At 63.0% G+C, this 23,333-nt stretch overlaps 1 protein-coding gene across 2 annotated transcripts in view; it reads right to left on the bottom strand.

The window, feature by feature from the left end:
* The window catches only part of CPSF1 (cleavage and polyadenylation specific factor 1), a 33,813-nt gene that overhangs the window by 4,240 nt on the left and 6,240 nt on the right, over window positions 1-23,333 (bottom strand). For both annotated transcript variants that reach the window (XM_037891822.2, XM_043538938.1), the window contains exons 4-31: window positions 22,947-23,080; window positions 22,339-22,419; window positions 21,315-21,466; window positions 20,236-20,382; window positions 19,418-19,557; window positions 18,223-18,333; window positions 16,790-16,883; window positions 15,740-15,827; window positions 14,647-14,772; window positions 13,951-14,002; window positions 13,468-13,562; window positions 12,818-12,892; window positions 12,024-12,104; window positions 11,120-11,209; window positions 10,656-10,766; window positions 10,012-10,153; window positions 9,504-9,682; window positions 8,066-8,202; window positions 7,455-7,629; window positions 6,353-6,559; window positions 5,440-5,529; window positions 3,628-3,771; window positions 2,940-3,092; window positions 2,598-2,714; window positions 2,110-2,200; window positions 1,561-1,645; window positions 1,071-1,212; window positions 390-542 (exon numbers count right to left, since the gene is read on the bottom strand). In XM_037891822.2, coding sequence (XP_037747750.1) covers window positions 390-542; window positions 1,071-1,212; window positions 1,561-1,645; window positions 2,110-2,200; window positions 2,598-2,714; window positions 2,940-3,092; window positions 3,628-3,771; window positions 5,440-5,529; window positions 6,353-6,559; window positions 7,455-7,629; window positions 8,066-8,202; window positions 9,504-9,682; window positions 10,012-10,153; window positions 10,656-10,766; window positions 11,120-11,209; window positions 12,024-12,104; window positions 12,818-12,892; window positions 13,468-13,562; window positions 13,951-14,002; window positions 14,647-14,772; window positions 15,740-15,827; window positions 16,790-16,883; window positions 18,223-18,333; window positions 19,418-19,557; window positions 20,236-20,382; window positions 21,315-21,466; window positions 22,339-22,419; window positions 22,947-23,080 — 3,392 coding nt within the window. The remainder of the gene's footprint in view (window positions 1-389; window positions 543-1,070; window positions 1,213-1,560; window positions 1,646-2,109; window positions 2,201-2,597; window positions 2,715-2,939; window positions 3,093-3,627; window positions 3,772-5,439; window positions 5,530-6,352; window positions 6,560-7,454; window positions 7,630-8,065; window positions 8,203-9,503; window positions 9,683-10,011; window positions 10,154-10,655; window positions 10,767-11,119; window positions 11,210-12,023; window positions 12,105-12,817; window positions 12,893-13,467; window positions 13,563-13,950; window positions 14,003-14,646; window positions 14,773-15,739; window positions 15,828-16,789; window positions 16,884-18,222; window positions 18,334-19,417; window positions 19,558-20,235; window positions 20,383-21,314; window positions 21,467-22,338; window positions 22,420-22,946; window positions 23,081-23,333) is intronic.

The following is a 23,333-nucleotide window of genomic DNA, read 5'->3' on the forward strand; positions in this document are numbered from 1 at the left end:
CCTGGGGCTGGATCAGAACCAGGGCTCGCCAGAGGGAACAGGCCTCATACCCCACTCCCTGCCAGCCCACCCGAAAGGCAGCGGCTGCCCTGTGGTGTCTCAGGTTGGCACTGGTTCATGCTCAGACTCCACCGCCCAGGGCACTTGGTCCCCAAGACCAGCTGGAGGAGACGGGACTCTGTTCCCCAGGTGGTGCCCTCCCTGAATCGGGACGGTTAGCCGCCGGGCAGCTGCTGGGATGGGGTGGCACCAAGGGCCCGTTTCTTGCCCACAGCCCCCTCTGGGCCAAGCTCCTTGGCAGAGTTTTGTGCAGTTTCTCTGTGGTGGGGGAGGACAATGAGAGGCTCCTGGCGCCCCCTGCTGGCCCAGCTGGTGAACGGGCCCCTCACCTTCTGGCCAATGGCCGACACCAGGTAGCCGTGGCAGTGACAGAGTGCCGTCACCGGGCCCTTCTGCTCCTTCTCATATAGCACCTTGAACTTGTTCTTGGTAAGCGGCTGCCCCGGCTCTGGCACCACCTCGATGATGTCCATGATGAGGATCTGCAGAGACGGGTGGGACAGGGGGCTGTGAGCGAGGAGCTGCTCCCTCCCGGCTGCCCTGAGAGCCCGGCCGCAGGGCCGCCCGCACCAGGCTCCACACACCGGCCTGGGCTGAGGGAGGGAGGCGACCCCCACCCCCAGGGCCCATCAGAGCCGCAGAGAAAGCGTGCCCCACAGGGAGCCCGGCTCCATGGAGAGAGTCGGGGAAGTGACACCTGCCCTCCTGCCCCCCATGACAGGTATCTCTTGGGCACAGTCCAGCAGCTCCCACACGGCGACCTGGCCAAGTGCTGGGTGCAGATGATGGCTCCGCCGAGGGAGGGTGGGGGCAGCACAGTCCGGCCCCCATCAAGGTGCAAGGTGGAGGGGGCAGCCAGGAGGGCAGAGGGATGGGCTCAGTAGGGGGCACTGTGATGCAGGGAGCGGGGCGGGGGCTTGGTGGGAGGACGTGCAGGGAGAGGGTGGGGGAGGCAAGCCCCAGGCCCCCCAGGGTGCTGCTGGGGCAAAGCGAGGCCAGCCCGCACTCACCCGGCCGCGGCAGGTCACCTCCTCGCCCTGCATGAGACACGTGCCGGCGGCAATGTAACCCTTCAGCCCCGACACCGTCTCCTCGCTTTTCAGCGACACCGTCTTCATGCAGGTCACGTGCTCCCATTCCTCCAGCTCGATCCTGGGCAAGCGGGAGAGGCAGGCACAGGTCAGGGCAGCAGGGAGCCCCACCCCAGAGCAGCCAGGATGGGAACTGGCCCTTTTGGCCCAGGGCACCAGGCTCCTCCTCCCAGACACAACCACTCATGGGCCAGTGTCTTGCCCCATCTCCCTCTGCTGTGGGGGGCAGGGGGAGGCCAGCGCCTGCTTCCCACCCTCTGCCCTCTCGGTGCAGGGCCGGGCCCTTGCAGCACTCCCAGGGCCAGCCTCCTCGTCCCCCTGCCTGGCAGAGCCCCGGGAGCCCGTCTCCAGGAGAGGAGTGCCAGGGCCCAGCCAAGCCCAGCTGCCTGCCCCACTCGCGGGCCCTTACCGGGTGTTGGGGATGGTCTCCCAGCTCACCGGTGAGATCAGCTGGATGGAGAAGGCCTCCTGCTGAGGGTGGATGTAGCGCTCGTCTGGGGGAGAGACCAACGCAACTCCAGTCCCCAGCCGGCCCCCAGGAGAGAGTATGGGGCTGGCACAGGCACAGCAGCCCCCCTGCCAATGTCACGCACCAACCCAGCCCAGGAAGGTTTGATGGCACCCCCCATCCCACAGCTCTGCCCCATGGGAGGACACAGTTGTACCCCGGGGACCCCACCCCAGGATTCTGTGGGCTGGGGGGACCTTCACAGCCATGGGCACAATGGGGAGACCCCCGCGGAGCCCACTGGGACCTGTGCCAAAGGGGGCCAGGAGCCGGGCCATGGGGCCCACACAGGACAGGGAGTGCCAGCCCGAGCCTGGCCCGTAATTGCCCCGCAGGAACCTCTGCCAGCACTGCGCACCCAGTGCCAATGCGCTCCCCACACATCCCTCCCGCTCAGTGGGGCCTGGGGGGGATCCCGGAGGGGCCCCTGCAGGGCAGGTCTCTACTCACCCCGCTCGATGCTCTCAAACTCCTTCTCCTCTCCCGTCATGCGGGGGATGCGGGTGCAGGGGTTGACGACACTGGTGGCCACAGCGTAGACCTGCCAGAGACATGCAGCCGTTAACAGGCCACTGGGGCGCAGCACAAAGACCGGGGGCCCCCTCTCTGACCCCCCTGGCTGCAATCCTCCAGCCACACAGTGTGGACACAGGAGACACCAGCTGCTCCCTGGGGGCTCCCCTCCCCCTCGGCTGGCGTCGTGCAGGCTGCCAGTATGGGGCATGGAGCAGAGCTAGGCAGGACAGGTCTGAAGCACCCACTTTGGGGGCTGTGCTCTGCAAGGCCAGATGCCCCTTGACCAGGATGGGCAGCATCTGCAGAGTGGCGGGTCCTGGGCCGGCAGAGCTGAGCTCTCGGGGGACGCTGTGCCCCAGAAGGGGATCCCCAAAGCAAAGCCCGTTCCCACAGGCAGGGCTGCCCCAGCAGCACCCCAGTACCTTGGACTCCACATGATAAGCCACGTAGTGTGTGGTGCAGCGCAGCGGGATCTTCCTCACAGGCCACGGAGCGTCGTAGGAGAGGTACGCGGGCAGGACGCTGATCCGCAGCTCCCCCTGCGAGCAGAGCCCACCGTCAGCCCCTCCCCTCAGTTCAGCCCCCCCAAACAGCCCCCGCCTTTCCCCACACCCTCGAGAGAAGAGCTGCTGGCCAGATGGCCGTGCCCAGATGGAGCAGTGCGTGCTGGGACCTGTAGGCCTTCCGCACCCCACCTCCACAGTGTCTGTCTGCCCCTTGTGGGGCCCTGGGCTCTGCCCCCAAGCCAGCCGTGCCCCACATACCTGCCGGTTGAAATAGAGAAAGCCCTTGGGGCAGTTGACATTGTGGAAGGGAGCGAAGGACTCGATTAAGCCGTCGATCGTCATGGGGTGCAGGCGCAGGGCCCCCCGGGCCGTCACCAGCAGCCAGTGTGGGGAGGGCCCACAGATGAACACCTGGGAGCAGAGCCAGCACCAGGGTCAGAGTGGGGAGCCCAGGGTCCGCTGCCAGGGTGCTTCGGACCAGGGGCTCCCGCTCGGACTCTCCACGGGCTCTTTCCTGGCCAGCACGCCAGCTGCAACACAGGGCTGACTCACCAACCGACAGCCCCGGCCCTCCCCAGGTCTCCCCTCCAAGTGCCGGCCAAGCCAGCCCCGCTTAGCTTCTGGGCTCTCACAGGATGGCAGCCCGCAGCAGGAGGTCGGGAAATCCTGCAGCGTCACTTCCCCAGTGCAGTAGCCAAAGCCGGCTGCAGACAGCGCAGAGCCCAACCTCCTACCAGCACACTGCAGGGTCTAACTGCCCCAGGGAAGTGCCCGAGTGGGGCTGCCCCACCGGCTCTCTCCTGCTGTCAGCCCCCGATACCAGCAGCTGAGCCTGGGGTCAATCTGAACAGTGAGGGACTGACCCAGAGGCAGCCCCTGCTGCCCTGCCAGCCCCCAGGACAGGCCCTGGCAGTGGTTCTGAGGCAGGCCTGCCCCCGTGGCTCACCCCCGAGTAGCCGTAGATGTCCTCAAAGAAGCGGAAGCGGGCGACCCGGCCCCGCGCTCCCCCTGACTCCTCACTCCCTGCACTCTCCGATTTCTTTTTGGACAGCTTCAGCTTCTTCTCCCGGAAGTTGATGTTGTGGGGGACCTGACAGGGAGGAAAGATGGTCACAGACGAGCCAGGGCCCCCAGGCACCAACGGGACCGGAGCCCTGCAGTTTAGGCTGGGAGGGGCAAGCACCAAGTGGGGGGGGTCCCCACCTTTCCATGTCCACAGGCACGTCACCTGCGGAGGGCACTGCAGACCGCACCCCAATACTCCCTGGCCTTGCCCAGCGCTGGCCCCCAGGGAAGTGGCTGAGGACAGTCCAAGCTGCAGCCATTCAGCTGCTTTGCACCTGGGACACACACTTTAAACCAGGGCACTCGCCCCAGACCAGCCCCCCAGAAAGGAACAAGCTGCTTGGGAGTTTTACCTGCCACAGGGTCAAGATGGTGCATTGTGTGCTGGGAGCTGAAGTCATATGGATGGGACCTCGAGAGATCGTCTAGTCCAGTCCCCTGCACACGTGACAGGTGTTTGTCTAACCTGCTGTTAAACTTCTCCAACGACGGAGATTCCACAACCTCCCTGGGCAATTTATTCCAGTGCTTCACCACCATGACAGTTAGGAAGTTTTTCCTAATGTCCAACCTAAACCTCCCTCTCTGCAATTTAAGCCCATTGCTTCTGACCCTGTCCTCAGCGGTCAAGGAGAACAATTTTTCTCTCTCCTCCTGTAACAACCTTTTATGTGCTTGAAAACTGTTATCATGTTCCCTCTCAGTCTTCCCTTCTCCAGACTAAACAAACCCCGTGTTTTCAATCGTCCCTCAGAGGTCATGTTTTCTAGACCTTTACTCATTTTTGTTTCTCTTCTCTTGATTCTCTCCAATTTGTCCACATCTTTTCTGAAATGTGGCGCCCAGAACTGGACACAATACTCCAGTTGAGACCTAATCAGCACAGAGCAGAGCGGAAGAATTACTTCTCGTGTCTTGCTTACAATACTCCTGCTAATATAGCCCAGAATGATGTTTGCTTTTTTCTTGTAACAGTGTTACACTGTTGACTCATATTTAGCTTGTGATCCACTATGACCCCAGATCCCTTTCCGCAGTGCTCCTTCCTAAGCAGTCGTTTCCCATTTTGTATGTGTGCAACTGATTGTTCCTTCCTAAGTGGAGCACTTTGCATTTGTCCTTATTGAATTTCATTCTATTTACTTCAGACCATTTCTCCAGATCATTTTGAATTTTAATTCTATTCTCCAAAGCACTTGCAACCCCTCCCAGCTTGGTATCGTCCACAAACTTCATCAGTGTATTCTCTGTGCCATTATCTAAATCACTGATGAAGATATTGAACAGAACAGAACCCAAAACTGATCCCTGCAGGACCCCACTCGTTGTGCCCTTCCAGCATGACTGTGAACCACTGATAACTCCTCTCTGGGAACGGTTTTCCAACCAGTTTTGCACCCACCTTGTAGTAGCTCCATCTAGGTTGCATTTCCCTAGTTTGTTTATGAGAAAGTCATGCAAGACAGTATCAAAAGCCTCACTAAAGTCAAGATTACCACGTCTACCACTCCCTCACTATCCACAAGGCTAAACGCTGTCACAGAAAGCTATCAGTTGGTTTGACACATTCCCACTGGCGTGGAGGGTGACTATGAAGCAGAACTTTGTGGGTTGCTTTGGGCCCCCCTGCTCCATATCGGCTGGGTGTGATGGCAGGAGGACACATGGGTGGCCTCAAACACTCCCCGGTTACCTTCTTAAACCGGACTTTCAGGTTACTCTGGCCCAGCTGGGAGTCGTGGCTGAAAGCCTCATAAATCAGCAGCTCCTGGTCCACGTGAACCTGCCAACAGGATGAGAAGAGCTGAGACTCCTGCCCCTCCCGTGCTCACCCAGAGACCACCCCACCCCACCCCCCTACCCACAGGTCACACTTGATCCCTGTTCCAGGCAGCGGAGCCGGGGCAGTGGCAGGAGGCGTATGAAGCTGTGCTGTGAAAGGAAGCCTACCCAGCGATCACAGGGTTGGAGTAACCCCAGCAGGTCCAACCCTCAAGACAGGGCAGGATGGTACCCCTCAGACAGACACCCCAGGGCATGGCAGGCGGGTACCCCTCACACAGAAATCCCAGGGATGGGCTCCCACACTGCGCTGGGGAGTCAATTCCCAACCAGCGCTTCCTTGTGCGGCGAACGTTACCTTAATATTCAGCCTACGTTTCCCTTTGCTCCATCCCCCACTCACCCCCCGACCTCACACTGGTGGGCCAGAGCGCTACAGCCCCCATCCCCTGCTGTGCCCCCCACAGCACACTCAGACTGCCCAGCCGGCCCCTCCCAGCTTGGTATCGCCCACACACTTTATCAGTGTGCTCTCTATGCCATTCTCTAAATCACTGATGAAGATATTGAACAGAACCGGACCCAGAACCAATCCCTGCGGGACCCCACTCGTTATGCCTTTCCAGCATGACTGTGAACCACTGATAACTCCTCTCTGGGAAGAGTTTTCTGCATCCCCCCGCTGCAGTAAGCGGCCATCTGCGCCCCGCCCTGCAGCCCCCTCGCTGCTCCCCTGCCTGGTACGTGCACACAGCGCCAGGGGAGCCCGCCCGGGCAGCAGCACTGCTCCAAGTGCAGCAGTGAGCGCCCACGACCCAGCTCACCAGCAGGTACGGCCGGCTCTGGCGATTGCCCAGTGCCACCAGCAGGACCTCCTTCACCAGGGGCATCTCCCCCTGTCGCGTCACCTCCTCCTTCTTGGCGTCCCCCTGGGCCGCAGGCTGCCCGAACGAGCTGTCCACCAGCACCCGCTGGCCCATGGGGAAGTTCTTCACCAGGAAGACCAGACGCCAGTCGGGCAGCTGATAGATCTGCAGGGAGAGAGACAGCAACTGAGCTAGGCAGGGGCCCATGGAGGCTCCTCATAGGAATCCGCACATGAGATCAGAGCAGGGTCTGCCTCGCCCACTCCCAGCTGTCCCGAGGAAGCTGCAGGGAACCCTGCAAGGGCCATCCCCAGATAACAGCCCATGGAGAAATATCTCCCAAGCCCCCTCCCTCGGCCTGGCACTGACCCGGGAGTAGGATGGCTGGTGTTGTTACTCTCATTAGCCACGTGAATGTCATGGCCTTTCTATGCTTCTGGATTCAGTCTTGTGGCCAGGAGTTCCACAGGTTAATCACACGTGGGGGTCAACATTATTTCCTTGTCTCAGTTTAACTGCTCCCCTTTAGGGGCCCTGCACACTGGACCAAGAGAGTGATTTCATGCAAGGGGGAGCCCTAGAAACGCCCCAGAACAGGCCCAGCAGCAGCATGGGGTCACAGCTCAGTGGGAATCCTGTACCCAGCCGACTCACCGGGGGATTCAGAGCAGAGCTGGGATCTGGCTGGGACTGACCGCCCAACTCTGGGGGTAAACACAAACTAGGCCTTGGTTTCACACCTCACCCACCAGCAGCACAGCACCTCCTGGGGGTCCCCTGGGGTCAGCGCCCCCACAGGCTCACTAATGCCACAGCGTCCCCTAGTACCGCACTGGGGCATTAGTCAGCACTGATTCCAGGGGGAGGATACCTCGTACTAAGCCCCCCACCCCACTCCCTGCAGGCCGTTTTGAACCCGGAGGTCTCCCATCCAAGCCCCGACCAGACTGAACCTTGCTTAGCTTACAAGATCCAAGGGGCTCAGCACTAGGTGGGCAGGGGCTGCCCTCCAGGCAGTGCCAGATCAGGGTCCTTAGGGAGGGGCTGGACCAGGCCTTACCTCCATGGCTCCATTCTCCCGCACCAGCACACACCAGTGCGTGGGCTCCACTTTGTACTGATGGGGGTCCCTGTCAGACAGTGGGAGGCTACTGCGGCGCGGCTCCTCCTTGGTGGGGCTGAAGAGGGAACTGGAGTCCCCATAGAGCATCTCCTCCTCGTCGTCCACCGTGTTACTGTGCCGAGCGGCCGGGGCGGGGGAAGCAGGGAGAGGCTGTTACGGGGGGTCCTGAGCTCCTTCCCACCCTGTGCACACAGGGACACGCCCACGCTTGGGGGGAGACTCGTGCACCCTCTCTTGGCCGGGAGCGGCAGGCGCAGGACGTAGGGATCACTGCCAATGACTCACATGGCACAGAAGCAGCAGCCTGGAGGGGTGGGGGGGCTGCCCCCAGCTGTGCCCTGTCACCCAGATCACCCACCCTCATTCCCTATGCCATTCATGCAGACACGGCTCCTCTCCCCTGCCACGGGCTGCTGGGCACGGCTCGACTGCCGCTCCTGGTCGCTGGGCCAGGACAAGCGGCGCTAAAGCCCCCCTGCCATGTGCACCTCTCCCCAGCCACCTGCCCATCCCCGATGGCCAGGGAAAGGCCCCAGCCTCTCTTGCACCTGATGTCCTGGATGACAGTCTCCACCTCTGAGTGGCTCCTGAGGGAGAGCTCGTCCCTGGAGCTGGTCGTCCTGCTCTCCGTGGTGAACATGCCTCTGACGTCGCGGTACACGCACAGCGCGATCACCTTGGATTGCTGCAAGGGAGAGGCGCTGCAGGTCCCACCCCGCACAGCAAGGAGACGCCCAGGCTGTCCCCAGCCCCTGAGCCCTATGTGCATGTGACAGCACACACCCCTGCATTCACACCCTGCTCGCTACTGTGACCATCTCAGTACAAGGTACGCCTGGTGAGGGACCACTGAAAACTCATCACTTGCTGGTCAGTATTAGCCTGGTAACGTGCATGTGGCAACATTGTGTGATACGATTCCCCTGTCTGGTGTGATTTACACACATGCCAAACCCCACGCCCCTCCCCAGGCAGACGTTGGCAAACAGGCCTGTCCTACAGCAAGGAATGGGTGCTCCGCTTAATTTGCATTTAAGAGTAGACAGAGTCATTGAACAGGGAGGGAAGACAAAGTAAGTTCAAACAGGTAAGGAAAAGCAGCAGGGAATATCCTTCCACACAGACTCTGTGTCTCCTGGTGCCCAGCTGGAAAGGTTTTTCAAGAGGGATCCTGAAACTATAGAACTGAGGGACAAACACCCCCAGCCTCCCTCTCCCTGCCCATCGCATTCACTGCTCCCAAAGAGAGAAGGGAAGCAGGCCTTGGACTCTGGGGGAGGGGGTTGATCAGTAACCTGCTGGAGCATGTGGTGAGAAACTTTGCTTGAATCCAATATAGTTTGTTAAGTTAGTTATTAGTAAATGTCTGGTCTTTATTTTCTTGTGACCATTTCTGACTTTTAGGCCTCATTACTTGGACTCAATCTCTCTCAGTGTCGTTAATAAACTTGTTTTACTGTTTTATCTAATCCCGTGTGTTTAAACAGAAGCGTTGGAATAACTATTTGAGATAATATACAGGCATATTCTTCCCTTAAAGGAAAGTATTTGTCCTGCCCAAGAGTGGGCTGGGCAGTACAGGACGTACAGTTCTGGGAGAAGATCCGGGACTGGGCTGGGGGTGTGTGTTGGGGTCACCCTGCAGCGTAACCGAGGCTGGCAACCCAGGTGTGGCTGGCAGGCTGCAGTCACACACACATTCAGGGGGTGGCTCACATGCTGGCAGGCGGGCTGTGGGCGGCTCTGGGGGGAGCTACAGCAGGAAGGCATTGTGAAGCAGCCAAGGCTGCAGGGCAGGGCTGGGGTGACACAGCTCCCCACTGGTCTGGACTGTACCCTGGTATGTCGCACATGCCCACCCCGACCGACAGCACCTGGGCGTGTCCCTCCAGCCCCACCCCGATGGACAGCCCCAGTGTCACACAGACATCAGGACAGGGGCATGGCAGCCTGTCCCCCACAGCAGCACCGCCTGCTCAGACTCACGTGGTGCAGCTGGGGCTTCTGCAGGGTGAGCCGGTGCGTCCTGCCCCCGTACGTGTCGCTCTTCAGCACGAACATGGTCACCTGGCCCTCGGCACTCATGATCACTACGTAGGGGTCGGCCACGGCGCAGTGCACGATGGGGGAGCCCAGGTCCACAGGGATGAAGTGCAGCTGATTCACTGGAAGACAGAGCCACCCAGCTGAGCCACGGCCATGCCCAGGGCCAAAAAAGGCCCAGTCCCAGCCCAACAACACAGCACCCCCCTTCAGATCGGAGGAACGGGTTCCCCCAGCCCTGCATCCCCCCATGGGGAATAGACCAAGGTGGCCCTGCTCCCAGATCAGAATGGGGGGCATGGAGGTCCCCAGCATGCACCAGTCCCGCCAGCACCAGCCACTGCAGACGGCCCCAGCTGCTCGGTTCCAGTATGGTGACCGGGGCAGGCAGGCCGGCCTGAGGGGGTCGGCAGGAAGAGACGTGGCGGCTCTGCCCACCCGCGGTGCCCACCTCCTTCCAGCAGACGGATGCCCAGGGGCGACACTTGCACGATGTAGCGGTTCTCTCCGATGTTGCCAGCAAACACGGTGGGCCCCTGCGTGGCGAACCCACTTGTGTCCAGCTCCATGATCTCCTGACCCGTCTGCAGGATCTAAGGGGCACAAGACCAGAGGGCAGTCGGCGCGGAGGGTGCCCAACCCTGCCCGAGCCCCTACACTAACCCACCTGCCTGTCGCCTCAGCAGGCATACAAGGAGCCAACCCCGCCCCTTTAAAAACGGGACAGGTACCGATCACTCACCCTCCCAATGCAGCCACCTCCGAGGTGGAGCATGCCAGCTGATTAACAGAGCCCAGCAACACCAGGGAAGGCAGGAGACAAAGCTCCCCATGTCCCGATGAACCCACAGGGAAATCAGGGAGTTGGAACAGAACGATCCAAGCTGCATGGGAAAAGGGCCAGGGCCTTTGTTCTCTCTCACCCGAATACAGCCCCTCCAGCAGCACAGTGCACCCTGGTTCCCTCCACCTGGCCTCTGAGGCAATTTGCTGCTGGGGCGCTTCCCCAGAGACGGAACTGACTCCATGCACACTCCAGTGCCGCGGTCTCTTGGGGACAGCTGCCTGGGCTGGCGTCACTGCCAGGACCCTTACCATGGTGGAGTCCTCGCGGCTCAGGATCAGGAACCCATGTCTCTTGCCATCGTCCTCAGGTTCGGGGTGGCTGGGCTCCTTCTCTGCAGTCTCCCCTTTGGCACTCTCGTCCTGCAGGAGGAGAGAATGAAGCCGGGCCCTGGGAGTCCACAGCATCCCCCAATCCCTAGGAGCCAAGCCCACAGCGATGGGGTGCTATGGGGCACAGTGCTAACCAGCCCAGCCAGGGGCCTTTACCCCAGCGATGGGACAGAGGGGGGCTCCTCCAACAGACATCTCCTGCCTCGCCAGGCCAGACACAGCGAAGGAGCACACCCAGAAGCGAGTCCTTGGCATGCTGGGATCAGCCCGAAGGAACTGGGGCTTGGTGGAAGCCAGCGGATGTGCCAGGAGCTCTAGGGGCAGGCGGCTGATGGGCCAGCCCAGAGCCTCCCCCTCCAAGCTGCAGGCAGCCACCCACTGACCTCTTCCTTCTTCTGGGGCGAGATCACGGTCCACATGTCGTAGCAGCCGGGCAGCTCAAAGGTCGTCACCACTTGGGGGCGGATGCTTTTCTGTTGGGACGAGGCGGAGGCTAGAACTGCAGCTTCCCAGTCCCCCCAGCCCTGGTGGGAGAAGCGCCGAGACCCAAGACTCCCTCCCTGGAGACCCCCCTTGCTCCTGAACACTGGCGCGGAGCCCAAACTCTGCCCAGCCGCGGGCCACCCCTCGCCATGTGCACTGCCAAGGGAGCAGCCCGCAGAGAGCACGCAGCCCTGCATGCCCAGCAGCTGCAGCATTGCATGCGGTCATGTGGCTGCGCCTTTAGACTGGAGAGAAGGGGCCACGTGCCAGCCAGCCCTGCCGTGACAAGCGCCAGACGCCCCCTTCCACCGAGCGACCTGGGGTAGCAGAGCTCACTCCCCCAGCCCTGTCTGCTCCTCCCCACCCCCCTCCCTCAGGCAGGGCCCGTCTCTGCCCCGCTGGGCGCTCCCCCTGTAGGGATTGCCAGGCACCGCACCCCACCCCACCCCTCCCATAGCCTCGAGGCAGATCTGCAGGGCGGGGATGCCTGAAGCCCAGAGCCTGGATGTGGGGCCTTGGCACGGTGACAGCCCTCCCCATGCCACACTTGGACCAGCCAGGGCTCACACAATACCCTCACCCCTGGGCACAGACTCCGCCTCCCCTGCCTGTGCCGGGCTCACTCCAGAGCACAGACATACCCCCCCGCTGGCGCCACGCTCCCCCAGCACAGATGCCCGCCCCTCCCGCCCATCGGGGCCAGGCTCCTCCTGGCACAGATGCTCGCCCGCCCACCCATCCCGCCCATTGGGGCTAGGCTCCCCCCAGCACAGATGCTCCCCGTCCCGCTGGCACTGTGCTCACCTGCAGGACAGAAAGGGCCCCGTTCTTCCCATAGCCTGAACAAACCACGATCTCCAGGTCTGGCTCCGGGCTGTTCTGAAACTGTAACCATGGAGACAAGCACCGGATGTCAGGAGCTGCCCCACCCCCAAAGGGAGGGAAGCCCGCTGTCCCCCCCACCCAGGACTGGCTGCTGCGAAGGGGAAGTGCCACCGCCTCCTGCGGGCCTGTGCTGGAGGGCTGGCACCCAGCCCTGGGGCTGCTGCTCCTGCATGCTGACGGCTCCACAGACCCCAGACCCCCTGTAGCCCCCCGCCCTTCACCCCACTGGCTCTCACCGCCTCGGCTCCGTGGAGCACAGAGGGAGCCCTACTCCAGCCCCTGCACCCATCCTATCAGAGTCCCGACCTCCCGCCCAGCTGCCCTGCAGCGACAGGGACTCGGGCAGGCAGTGAGCTGGGAACGGCCATTGCTAGTGACTTGGCTTTGTGGGGGATCAGACAGGACAGGAGGGAACAGCCGGACTGGACTTCCCAAAGCAGCCCACGTGCTGGCTGTTCTCAGGGGGCAGAGGGAGAAGAATGAGGATCAGAAGGACTGGGGGGTCTTGGAAAACATTGTCAGCTCAGGTCAAATGCCACCCTGGCTCAAGCTGCACAGAGCACAGCCCTCCCGTAGCAGGCAGCAGCCCAGGGAGACTCCAGATCCCAGCATGCACTGCAGCCAGGCCACCTGCAGCACGGCCTGCTGGGACCCGTAGGCAGCACGTGGACGCAAGGGGAGCAGAGCGCCGTCGGCTCTGGCGCGGTACGCACCTCCTCGGACAGGAAGGCCGGCTCCCCCATGGCTGCGTTGGCACAGGGCCCGATGTTGAGGATGCTGTCGCACACCTGCAAGATTCAAGAGGGGGTCAGCGCCCTGCGCCATAGACCAGGCTGGGGGAGTTCGGGGGGGGAGGGCTTCAGGGATTGGAAACTGAGCTTTCAGCCTTGGGGCAGCAGCTCCAACCCAGCCCCAGGGCCAGGAGAACGGGACACAGGGCCCTGCCCCCCAGGGCTCCAGCTCCAGCCTGGCCCCAGCCACCATGGAGCTGGTGGGGATCAGCCCGGTTCCTACATGAGAAGGGTCAGCACCACCAAGTCACTGGCCCGGGCCCCTGCCGGGGACCATCTGAAGGGAGGGACATGAGGGAGGGGGTCAGTGTGGGAGGGGAAACAGAGCCCCCACTGCCTAGCCGGGGCCCTGGGCATGTCAGGCTGCTGGGGAACTGGGGGGGACTCACTCCCTGGGCCGACACCGATGAGCAAGCGGAGCAGCCTAGGGAGAGCTCGGCTCAGGGAAGAGCTCAGTCCTTTGGGGCAGCAGGGGCCTGCTCCCTTCAGGCCGCTGGGCAGGGAGCCACAGCCAGCCCCCCTGGCCAGAAAGGCAGGTCCAGGGTGTTCAGGCAGCTCCGCAGAGTGCGTACCTCAAAGGAGTAGGTGGCCAGCTGGGTCCCGGACTGGGCCTCGCTGCCGTACACTTCGATCTCATCCACCTCATCCTGCGGGGCCGACTTCCCCCCTGCAACACAACAGTGAGCCGGAGCCTGGGACAGAGCTGCACCCTCCTGTACTCCTGCCCCGAGCCACGCTAGCCTCCCTCTCCTCACACAACACAACAGCGAGCCAGAGCCTGGGACAGAGCTGGGGACAACGCTGTGCCCCCCTGTACTCCTGCCCCAAGCCACGCCAGCCTCCTGCACCCCACTGTGTGCCCCAGCTCCCCCACCCTGAGCCACACCAGCCTCGTGTGTCCCCCGCATACACTGTACCCCCAGCTCCCCTGCACTGCGGTGCATGGGGGTCCGGCCCTAGGCCTGGGCAGCCACTGCCAGGCACCCCCAGCCAATCCTGGGTCGCAGAGACTGGCTCAGTCGGACCCCTTTGCCCCCGAGGAGGCGCCCACCTACCAGCCCAGTTCCCGGACGACTCCGATCGCTTCTTCTTGACAGGGGGCTCCTCCTGTGGGGAACAGAGAAGCCAGCAGTGACTCCCCACCTCTGGCCCCGAGCTAGGGGGCTCCAACCCTTCCAATCACTCTGCGAATGGGAGGAAGGATGGGGCTGTTTGCTGTTTGGTGCTGATGGCCAGGCCAGCAGTGACCCATGGCAATAGCCACTCAGTGGGAGGAGCTGGGGGCTCTCAGGCCTGCTCTAAGGGAAGCCACAGCACATGGGTACAAGCCAAACCCTACACTGGCAGCCTCCAGAGAGGCCAGGGACCAGCTGGAGACAGACACCTGGGCAGAGAAAGGGTGGGCAGGTGGGGTTTGCCTGCCCGGCTGCCCACTGGGCTGTCCATGGTCTGGGACAGGGCTGAGCCTGGCACCTCTTCTGGAGGTTTCATCACCTCCAGTTCCTCAGCTGTCCAGCGGAAGACCACAGGGACGTGGGGCTAACAGCTGCTAGGTCACAGAGCCATGCCCCGTAGCCCCTCGCCACGCTGACCCGCAGCAGCCGCTGGGCCAATCCCCCGAAGGACGGTGCAGCAGCGATGCAGAGAATGTAGCCAGGCTGGCTTGGGCCACAGCAGAAGCCCAGGAGGGGCAGGGCGGGGCAAAGAGCACGTGAAGGAGGAAGCGCCTGCAGGCCCTGGGTTGCCCTGACCTGCTTGTCGGCCGGGTCCTTGACGACGTTCACAGGGGGCTCCTGCAGCTTCTCTGTGTACTTGAGGAGGAGGGAATTACCGAGCCGCGAGCCCAGGAACAGGTAACCCGGCTCCATTGTGATCATCTGAGGGGAGCAGAGAAATGGATGCTCAACAGATCCACCCCTGCACCGCTCTGGGACTCGGACACAAAGGACCCGGCCACGCGGCCCGCGCCAGCCAGCCTGCCCGCCCGCCCCCGGGACCGGCCACGCAGCCCGCGCCAGCCAGCCCGCCCGCCCCCAGGCCCGGCCACGCAGCCCGCGCCAGCCAGCCCGCCCGCCCGCCCCCAGGCCCGGCCACGCAGCCCGCGCCAGCCAGCCCGCCCGCCCGCCCCCGGGCCCGGCCACGCAGCCCGCGCCAGCCAGCGCGCCCGCCCGCCCCCGGGCCCGGCCACGCAGCCCGCGCCAGCCAGCCCGCCCGCCCGCCCCCGGGCCCGGCCACGCAGCCCGCGCCAGCCAGCGCGCCCGCCCGCCCCCGGGCCTGGCCACGCAGCCCGCGCCAGCCAGCCCGCCCGCCCCCAGGCCCGGCCACGCAGCCTGCGCCAGCCAGCCCACCCGCCCGCCCCCAGGCCCGGTCCGCACTGGCACTCCCAGAGCTGCGTAGATGTTGCTGTCAAGCCTACACAGCTCTTTTTAGAGCGGCGGCACAAGCCGGAGTCTGTGGAGCCAGGCTCGGCGGCTCGCTGTCACTGGCTGTGTAGATGTGCCCTGCAGAGGGCAGTGAAACCAGGCCTGGGGCCACGAGCCCCTCTGAGCCCCTGGAGCACCTGGGTCACTCGCAGGGACGCTGACACGGTCAGTGACTGATCCCCCCCAGGCCTGGGCTGGAAGCCCAGCAGCCACCTGGGAAGCATGGCACCTAGCCCCATGGCCCCCATCTGCCTGCTGAGGGTCTCTGTAGCCCAGTTACCCTGGCAAAGAGAAAGGCACTAGCCTGGCACAAGGCAAGAACTGGGATCCCACCTAGCCAGGTCCAGGAGAGTCCCCAGGCAATTACTAGCACCCCCGTGACAGGCCCCCCAGGACACCCCTCCTCAGCCCAGCAGCTTACACAGGTGGTGAGGACGCTGGCTGCTGCCTTGTCAAAATGGAAGGAGCGGACGCTTCTCATCCCGTCTGTGATGAGGGTCAGGACGTAGCTAAGGAGAGACAGGGAGAGCGGTGAGGCCAGAAGCTTGTCCCGGGTCCCGCAGGGCTCCTGTGGGCCAGCTGGAAGCTCTGACGAGCTGCTGAAACAGGCTCCGCAATCAGCCCCCGCTGCTGAGCCGGGCACGGCTCAGGAGCCTGGGGAGGGGCCAGGGCAAGCTCTTGCGCACCACACCGCGAGGGCGGCACCCGGGGCCAAGCTCCACAGCAGATCAGAGCTTGCGCCCTGTGTGGCAGGGGAAGCACACGGGAGCAATGGACGGGGAAGGGGGAAACCCTGCATGGGCACGGACCATGCTGGCGAAGTCACAGCAAGAGCACCAGGGCTTAAAGCTCTGCACAGGTGAGTTTCTAACGCTGGGGTCAGGGGACTCAGTGGAGACTGGCAGGAAAGCGAGTCAGAGTCAAACCATGAGCTCCCCAAAACCGCAGGCACCTGCTGGCCGTTCTCCTAGCCACTAGTGTTCTCTCTTGCCCCCCGGGGGCCCCCAGAGGGCACGCCAAGCAGCGTGTGCAGAGCCCACCCTGTGGCCCTTCGCCCATCCCTTTCCTCTCAGGGGCTGGCCGCACTGTGCACAGGTGCACCACCCAGAAGCACCTCCGACGCAACGAGCCAGTGCCACCATCCCTGCCTCACGCACACGCAGGGCAGGGACTTCCCCAGGGCCGCTGAAGAGAAATGAACAGACCCAGGAGTCCTGCCTCCCAGTCTTCCACTCTAGCCCTAGACCCCAGTACCCCCGCAACAGCTCCTATGAACCTGCAGCTGCTGGGGGGACCGGCTCCTTTCAAACCCTGGCTATTTAGAATCCGTGACCTCCCCACCACCCCCCAGCTAGGAGCGAGAGGGAACAGCAGCAGCTCAAAGCTCCCAGCTCCCTGGGACAGACCCAGCTACCAAAGGCAAGGTCAGGAGAGTCAGGCCAAGCTCCCGGGGCCACCGCTGAGGTCTTACATCTCCCCTCCTTTCAGCGAGATCACCATCTTGTCGTAGGAGATGAACGCCGCCTGCGCACAGTCCAGTGTGACCTTCACTCCGTCCTGAATGCCTGCAGAGAGAGGGCCCTGCTCAGTGGCAGTCCAGGGACACGACGCAGCCCCAAGGCCCAGCTCGGCCGGCCACGCCACAACGACCCCCAGGGCTGTGCCTGAGCTGGGGGAAAGGAACCGGGGCAGCTAACCGGCAAGCACAGCCCACACAGACTACATGTCCCAGCATGCACCGCTCTATGCACTGCATTGCATGGGGCCTATAGGCTGCACCTATGCTGCGGCCCCCTGCTCTGAATGCTGCCCCCTCCACACCCCCTGGCACCACAGATGCAGGGGGCATAGCTCCTCTGTGGCACACACTGATGCAGTGGTCTATCGGAGGGCAAAGGAGCGCACCGATGGGCATGTTAGAGACCGACGGGCACTGCTGCAGTCTCCCCGGGTGAGCAAGGCCACTCTAACCCACTGGTCCCTTGCAGACTAACGACCCCCCACAAAGCACGTCCGCAGCTGGCACCAGAACAGGTCCTCCAGTTGGAGCAGACCCCGAGTCCTGAGGGGAGGTTCACACCCCCAGCCCCACAATGAGAACTGTCGTCTCTAGCCTGACAGCTGCTGGACCGATGGCAGGTCACTTTTACTGTCTCCGCGGCCCTTCCCAGCGCGGCCCTTTCCCAGCACGGCGCTCTGCTCCCCCGCAGGGCCAGGGCGAGCCTGGTGCACACACTCTGGGGAAAGCAGCACTCTGCAGGGACCTGACTGTCGGGCAGGTGGGTGCGGCATCCGGCTGTCCAGAGCAGGCGGGAATTCAGCGCTGGAGAAAGGTCTCAGAGCGGAGAGCTCAGGACGTCTTCCCCCACCCACTGCCCACAGGCCTCGAGCTGGACTCGGACGGGCCACAGGAGAACTGGCAGTGGAGTCGCCATTCAGGGCTGGCCTGTCTGATGACGATGCAGGAGCCAGCTGGCGGGAGCTGGCCTGAGCCCCCGGCTCATCTCACATGCATCACTGAGCGACAGCAGCCCAAGCGGGGACCACACCCCTCTACCCGCCACAGCTAGGCCCCCTCACGGGCTGTCGGCAGCAAACTCCCCACACCCAGAGTGGCCGGGGACAGTCGTTCTCTGGGCTACACGCGCCACGGCCATTGGATTGCTCAGACCCCGGCTCCCAACCGGGCGAGAGTCAGTAACAAGCCCTCAACAGCATCACTGCCATCGCTTCGGCAGCTAGCATCTCCCACTCAGGCCAAGATCGCCCAGCCTATCTCCCCACCTTGGTGCCCATCAGCCCCCTATGCTCTGCCCAGAGAACTGCCTCTCCAGAGGCCCATCCCACACGGAGCCAGGCACAGGACAGAGAGCCACGAAGATGAGGACAGGCACGCCAGCTTACGCAGGGGGAACACCGTGGTCCCGGTGGTCAGGCAGTTGAGAGACACGCCGTACGGCGGGACGCTCTGGTTCAGATACAGCAGGGAGTTAACCGCGAAGATCACCACACCTCCTAGAGAGAGGACGAGCACAGATGTAAGTATCAGAGGTGCGGACACCAGGGCAGAGCAGGGACTGCCCTGGGGACAGAGCTCCTCCACGCTATCCATACATGAGTGCTGACTGGAGGGCAGTTTGCGGGGTGGGCAGCTGGCGTGAGACCCATGGACTCACTGCACACATGGCCCCACGCAGCTCTCCGGGCCAGCCCGGGCACAGTGAGCTGAAGGCGAAGGGCTCCGGATCCCGGCCCAGAGCGCCCCTCACTAGACCTGCAGTTCAGCCCATTCTTCACGGAAGATTTGTCAGGACTTGGGCTCACGTTCCCCGGCATGAGCGGATCAGCTCTCCCAGGACCCATGCAGGGCCAGGGCTGGCGGCAGGGAAGGACACTGTGCAGAGGACAGCCCTGGAGCTCTTGCTCATAGGACCCAGCACGAGGCACCCCTAGGCCAAACTGGGGTGGGTTCCTGCGCTGGGTAAATTAGATCAACCCGGGATCCTTGCCCTGCTTTCAACCCTTCCCCTGGGGCTGGGTGAGGAAGGATTTGCAGAACGCACGGCACCAGTTCCTGGGGAACGGGCTGGGTCTGACCCCTTCCTCTCAGAACCGAGGGGTCTCTCTGCACCAACCCAGGGGGGAACTGGCGGGGCTGGTGATGCAGGCTCACGTCTGAGCTCCAGGGACAGCAGATGGTCGGAGAGGAGTCTGGGAGGAAATGGGGCTCCTTTAGCTCCACCCTCAGCGCCCCCATATCACGCTCCAGGGGAGTGAGTGCCCCGCACAGCAGGTGCCATTCTGTCCGTACGGGTGGCAAGACACTGGGCTGGCCAAACCAGGGAGGCGGTAATAATGCTACGATCCTGCACTTACCCGCCACCCGATGAGCCACACGCAAAGCCCCGCACTGCCGCCCAAGCCCCGGGGGGTAGGCAACCACTGGACTCGTGTTCCAGGGTCTCGAAGAGGCTGAGCAATTTGGCCAAGGCCTCAAAGGGTCAGCAGCGGAGCGGGGACAGAGCCCAGGAGTCGTGCTAGAATCATGCTCTAGCCACCAGGTCGCACCCCACACCTGGGAAGCAGACGCTCGTCTCACCTATTGGCTTGGGCACAGCCAGGGCCTGCGTGCAGTCGAAGGGCAGGTTGCTGAGGGACCAGATGACCGGATGGACCTTCTGCATGATGTTCAGAGAGATGGCCACGATGCTGCACGTGTCCTGGCGCACAGCCACCCGCCTGCACCGAGGGGAAGGAGAGACAGCAGCTCATATACACTCCGCCCCCAGGCCTGCTCAGGGAGCCCAGAGCAAGACAGGCAGCAGCAGCGTGAGAAGCGAGCGGGGAGAGATGCCATGGGAAGTGGGTGGAAGGGGAGAATGGTGGGGTGGGGTCTCCCCCAGAAAGCTGACTGCCCTGTGCTTCACTGTCATTGGTCACATGCTCCCCACCAGCCCCCACGTCCTCCGTTTCCCCAGTGACTACGTCTGTCTCTGCTGCTGCTCAACTCACCTCTGCGAACCCGTCTCCCCTGCTGGGTCCCACGAGGTTTGGTGCCACCACCCCAGCCCCTCCACGCTGCACCAGTGAGCCCCTCCTCCCAGTGCTGCGGGTCCATGCCGGGCAGCGAGTCGTGCCACGGCACTCGCTGGGATTGATCTGCACTCCAGCTCGGCAGGGGCTGCACCAGCGGCCCCTGGCAGCCCAGAGCCCCCTGCAAACGGAAATCATTTCCCCCACCACAGAGACACAGCACAGCGCCCCCCCAGCACCAACTCAGACCAGAGCACCTCCATTCAGCACCTAGCAGGCCCAGCCTTGCATGGGGTCCATCCCGCTCAGTGCCCACAGTGGGCTGGCCGGGACTCCAAGCTGGCAGCAACCCAGGGGGGCAGGAGGGGGGCAGGAGGGACGCACCCCGGCCAGGTCTGATTGGGCTCGAACAGGATGAGCAGAGTGGGTTCATAGTAGCCATACAGGAACTGCATGTCGATGATGTTAAGCAGCTTCTCGTCCAGCTCCCGCACGTCAATGATATAGCTGGGCAGGAAACTCGATTTCTGGCTGCAATTGGGCGGGGAGAGGAGGGAAAACACCGTCACACAGAGTCTGGGAGGCTGAGCCTAGCAGGCCGCCCCGCTCCAGCCCAGCCACCCCCACGGCACTTTCTCCACAGCCTCCAGGCAGCCCCCGGGTGGGTCCCTTGGCACCCCATGCTTGGCCACACTCCCTCGGAAGGGGCCTGCGACCTGGTGGCTGGAGCGTGACCAGAGCCCTATCGGCTGCCGTCCTCTCTGAGGTGCAGCGAGGCCCGTGGGGAATACAGGTCTCAGCTCCTTGACCAGAGAGGCGTGGTAGCACCGCTCCAGATGGAACATTGCACCCTGATGTCTGCAGCCCGCAGGTAATCGGCTCTTTACACGCGCACTGGATCCCCAGCACACTGCCAACGTGGCCACCCTGGGCATATCCGGTGCTGGGCGCATGCACCTTGCAGGAGATGGCTGGCTCCGTTCACGCAGCAGCATCCCGTCCCCACCCCAACCACAGGGTTCCCTGCCTATTCTCGCACCCATTCTGGTACATTTCCCGGCCCAGCCAGCACTGGGAATGGCCCAGCCAAAGTGCAGCCCCTCCTCCCTCCAGAGGGAGATCCGGGGCTTTCAGATCCCATCGCCCTCTTGGTTTTTCCACCCCCGAAAACGTGACTCCAGTGGCCAACTTCACAAAGTGCCGGAGTCCACCCCTGAGGCATCTTGTGGGGGAAAGCTGGGAGCCGGGCTGTTGCGAGGCCTCGCCGCAATCACAGAGCTCAAGTGCAGGGAAGCCAGGTGGCGAGCAGAATGATGGGATCCCGTGAGCCAGCAGGGAGCTGGGAACGCTGCCAGCTTTGGAATGGGACAAGGGGCATGTCCTAGCCCGGGAGTTCATAGGCTCTCACCCTGTGCCCATCAGTGCAGAGGGGAGTCCTGCCAGGGCTAGCTCTGGGACCTTACCCCTCTCCCATGACCCCCTCATGCTCGTCCGTCAGTGTCTCTCTCCGGAAAGGCAGCACCACCAGGCGCGTGCCGTAGATCAGCATGACTGCGCAGCGCCCATCCGGGTCCACCCGCACCTTGGGGATGTGAACGTTCTGCACAAAGCCATCCTGGGAGCACAGACAGCGCAGAGAATGAGTCACACCAGCCTTGCCAGGGCCCAGGAGCAAACACGCCAACCCAGGGCAGCCCACGATAGATCCTCACAGGGAGCTGGGGGGCTGGCACCCCCCCACCACATGAGCTTCACCAGCCCCCACAGCCACCTTGAATGGCGGGTCTCATTCAGGGAACCCAGCCAGACAGCACAGGTCTGCTCTGATGCTCGCTGGGACCCATGGATCTCTCTCCACCGAGGGGGGAGAGAGGGGACGGGATAGGGCACGTGGGGGTCACTCCCCACTCCCCCTCTAGCTCTGGGATGCCCAAGCAGTGGTCTCAGCCTGGGGAACGCAGGCTGTCTCCATTTGAATGCACAGCAGAAAGTCTCAGTCCACACTGGTGGCTCAGATTCAGACTGAATCATTGGTGGCCATTGTGGCAGAGCTGTGCTGGGAGAGGGGGCCTGCCCCATCTCCAGGAGCTGGGCCATCACCCACATCTCCTCTGAGGTTAGGCCTGGAGGCGCTCTCCCCAGTATCCTCAGCACAGCTCAGCCTCCTCCTTTCACAGACACCCCAGCACCGAGACCAGGGTCCCACCTCTTCCTGACACACAGCAGCCTGAGGAGAACAGCCAGCCCCATGGATCGGACACCTGCCCAAACACCTGGGCTGGGCCCTTTCCTGGCCATATTTCACACCCATCCCTCGGGAGCGGAGGGCAGGGCTGTCAGGATAGGAAGGAACACAGAGCTCACAGCACTGAGTGGGCACGACGCCACAGGGCTAGTGGTTGCCACCGAACAGCCGCCAAAGCTGCCTCCGTGCTGCAGCGGGAACAGGAAGGTGCTGACCCCCACAGCCGGCACACAAGGACCTACCTTTAGCTCAGGCTCCTCAAAGTAATGGAGGGAGAGGGTCTTCAGGTCATGGGTGCCAGGGTCGTATTCTACCACTGACAGCTACGGAGGAGGAAGAGAAAGTGGTTAACGAGATGGCGCCCCTCGGTTCAGGTGGGCACCATCCACGTATACAGCATCTCCATGGACTTCAAAGGCCTGCAGGGAGCACTTCGCCCAGGCCTGAAATGCAGCCACCTCCCAGGAGGAGTGCCACCGCTCTCCTGCACAGGGCGTAGGACAGGGCCAGCTGAGTTCAGCCTGCCCCTTGGTTTCATGCTCTGGCTGAAAGATGGGCCCCCATGGCACAGCACCCCCTGAGGCATTGCCTAGGTATGGACAGACTAAAGAACAGCACCCGAGACACTACCCAGCTCTGTTCTGAAGCACGCCAAGCTACTCCCCACGTCTCTGCCCCTCATCTGAGGCCTGCCCAGTCACTGCCCCTCACTCCAGGCCTGCAGCCCCCTCAGCTACTCCAGTCCCAGGCCTCTGAACTGGGGCTGGATCTAACCCCTTCCCCCGCCGGGCTGGGGGGATGGATGTAGCTGCTGATCCATTGTAGGAGCCTGCCCCTCCCGGGAAGTTACCTTGGCATCCTTGAAGCTGAGCAGCAGAGCGTCCCTCTTGGCTCCCGCCAGCTGCACGCTGGCCATGGACATGACATTGCCGAAGAAGGAGAAGGAGGCCACCAGCTCTAACTTCTCCTTGTGACCTTTGCCCTCTGCATGGGCCAGCAAGACAGAGGGGTGAGAGGCCGAGGTTCTGGGGCTGGGCCCTGCCCCTGGGTCAGAGCAAGCCCAGCACGCTCTGCAGGGCTCCGCCTGACCCACTTCCACCCCCTCCCTGCAGACAGGAGTCAATGGCCTCACAGATGTCACCCCCAGATAGTCACTCCATACTGCCCCCTCTCATTCCACCCATGAGCCCTCCTTCCAGCCCCAGTGTGACCACCTCGCTGGGCCATGGCCTCTCCG

The sequence above is a fragment of the Chelonia mydas genome, chromosome 2 (assembly GCF_015237465.2).
Source record: "Chelonia mydas isolate rCheMyd1 chromosome 2, rCheMyd1.pri.v2, whole genome shotgun sequence".
Classification (NCBI taxonomy): Eukaryota; Metazoa; Chordata; order Testudines; family Cheloniidae; genus Chelonia; species Chelonia mydas.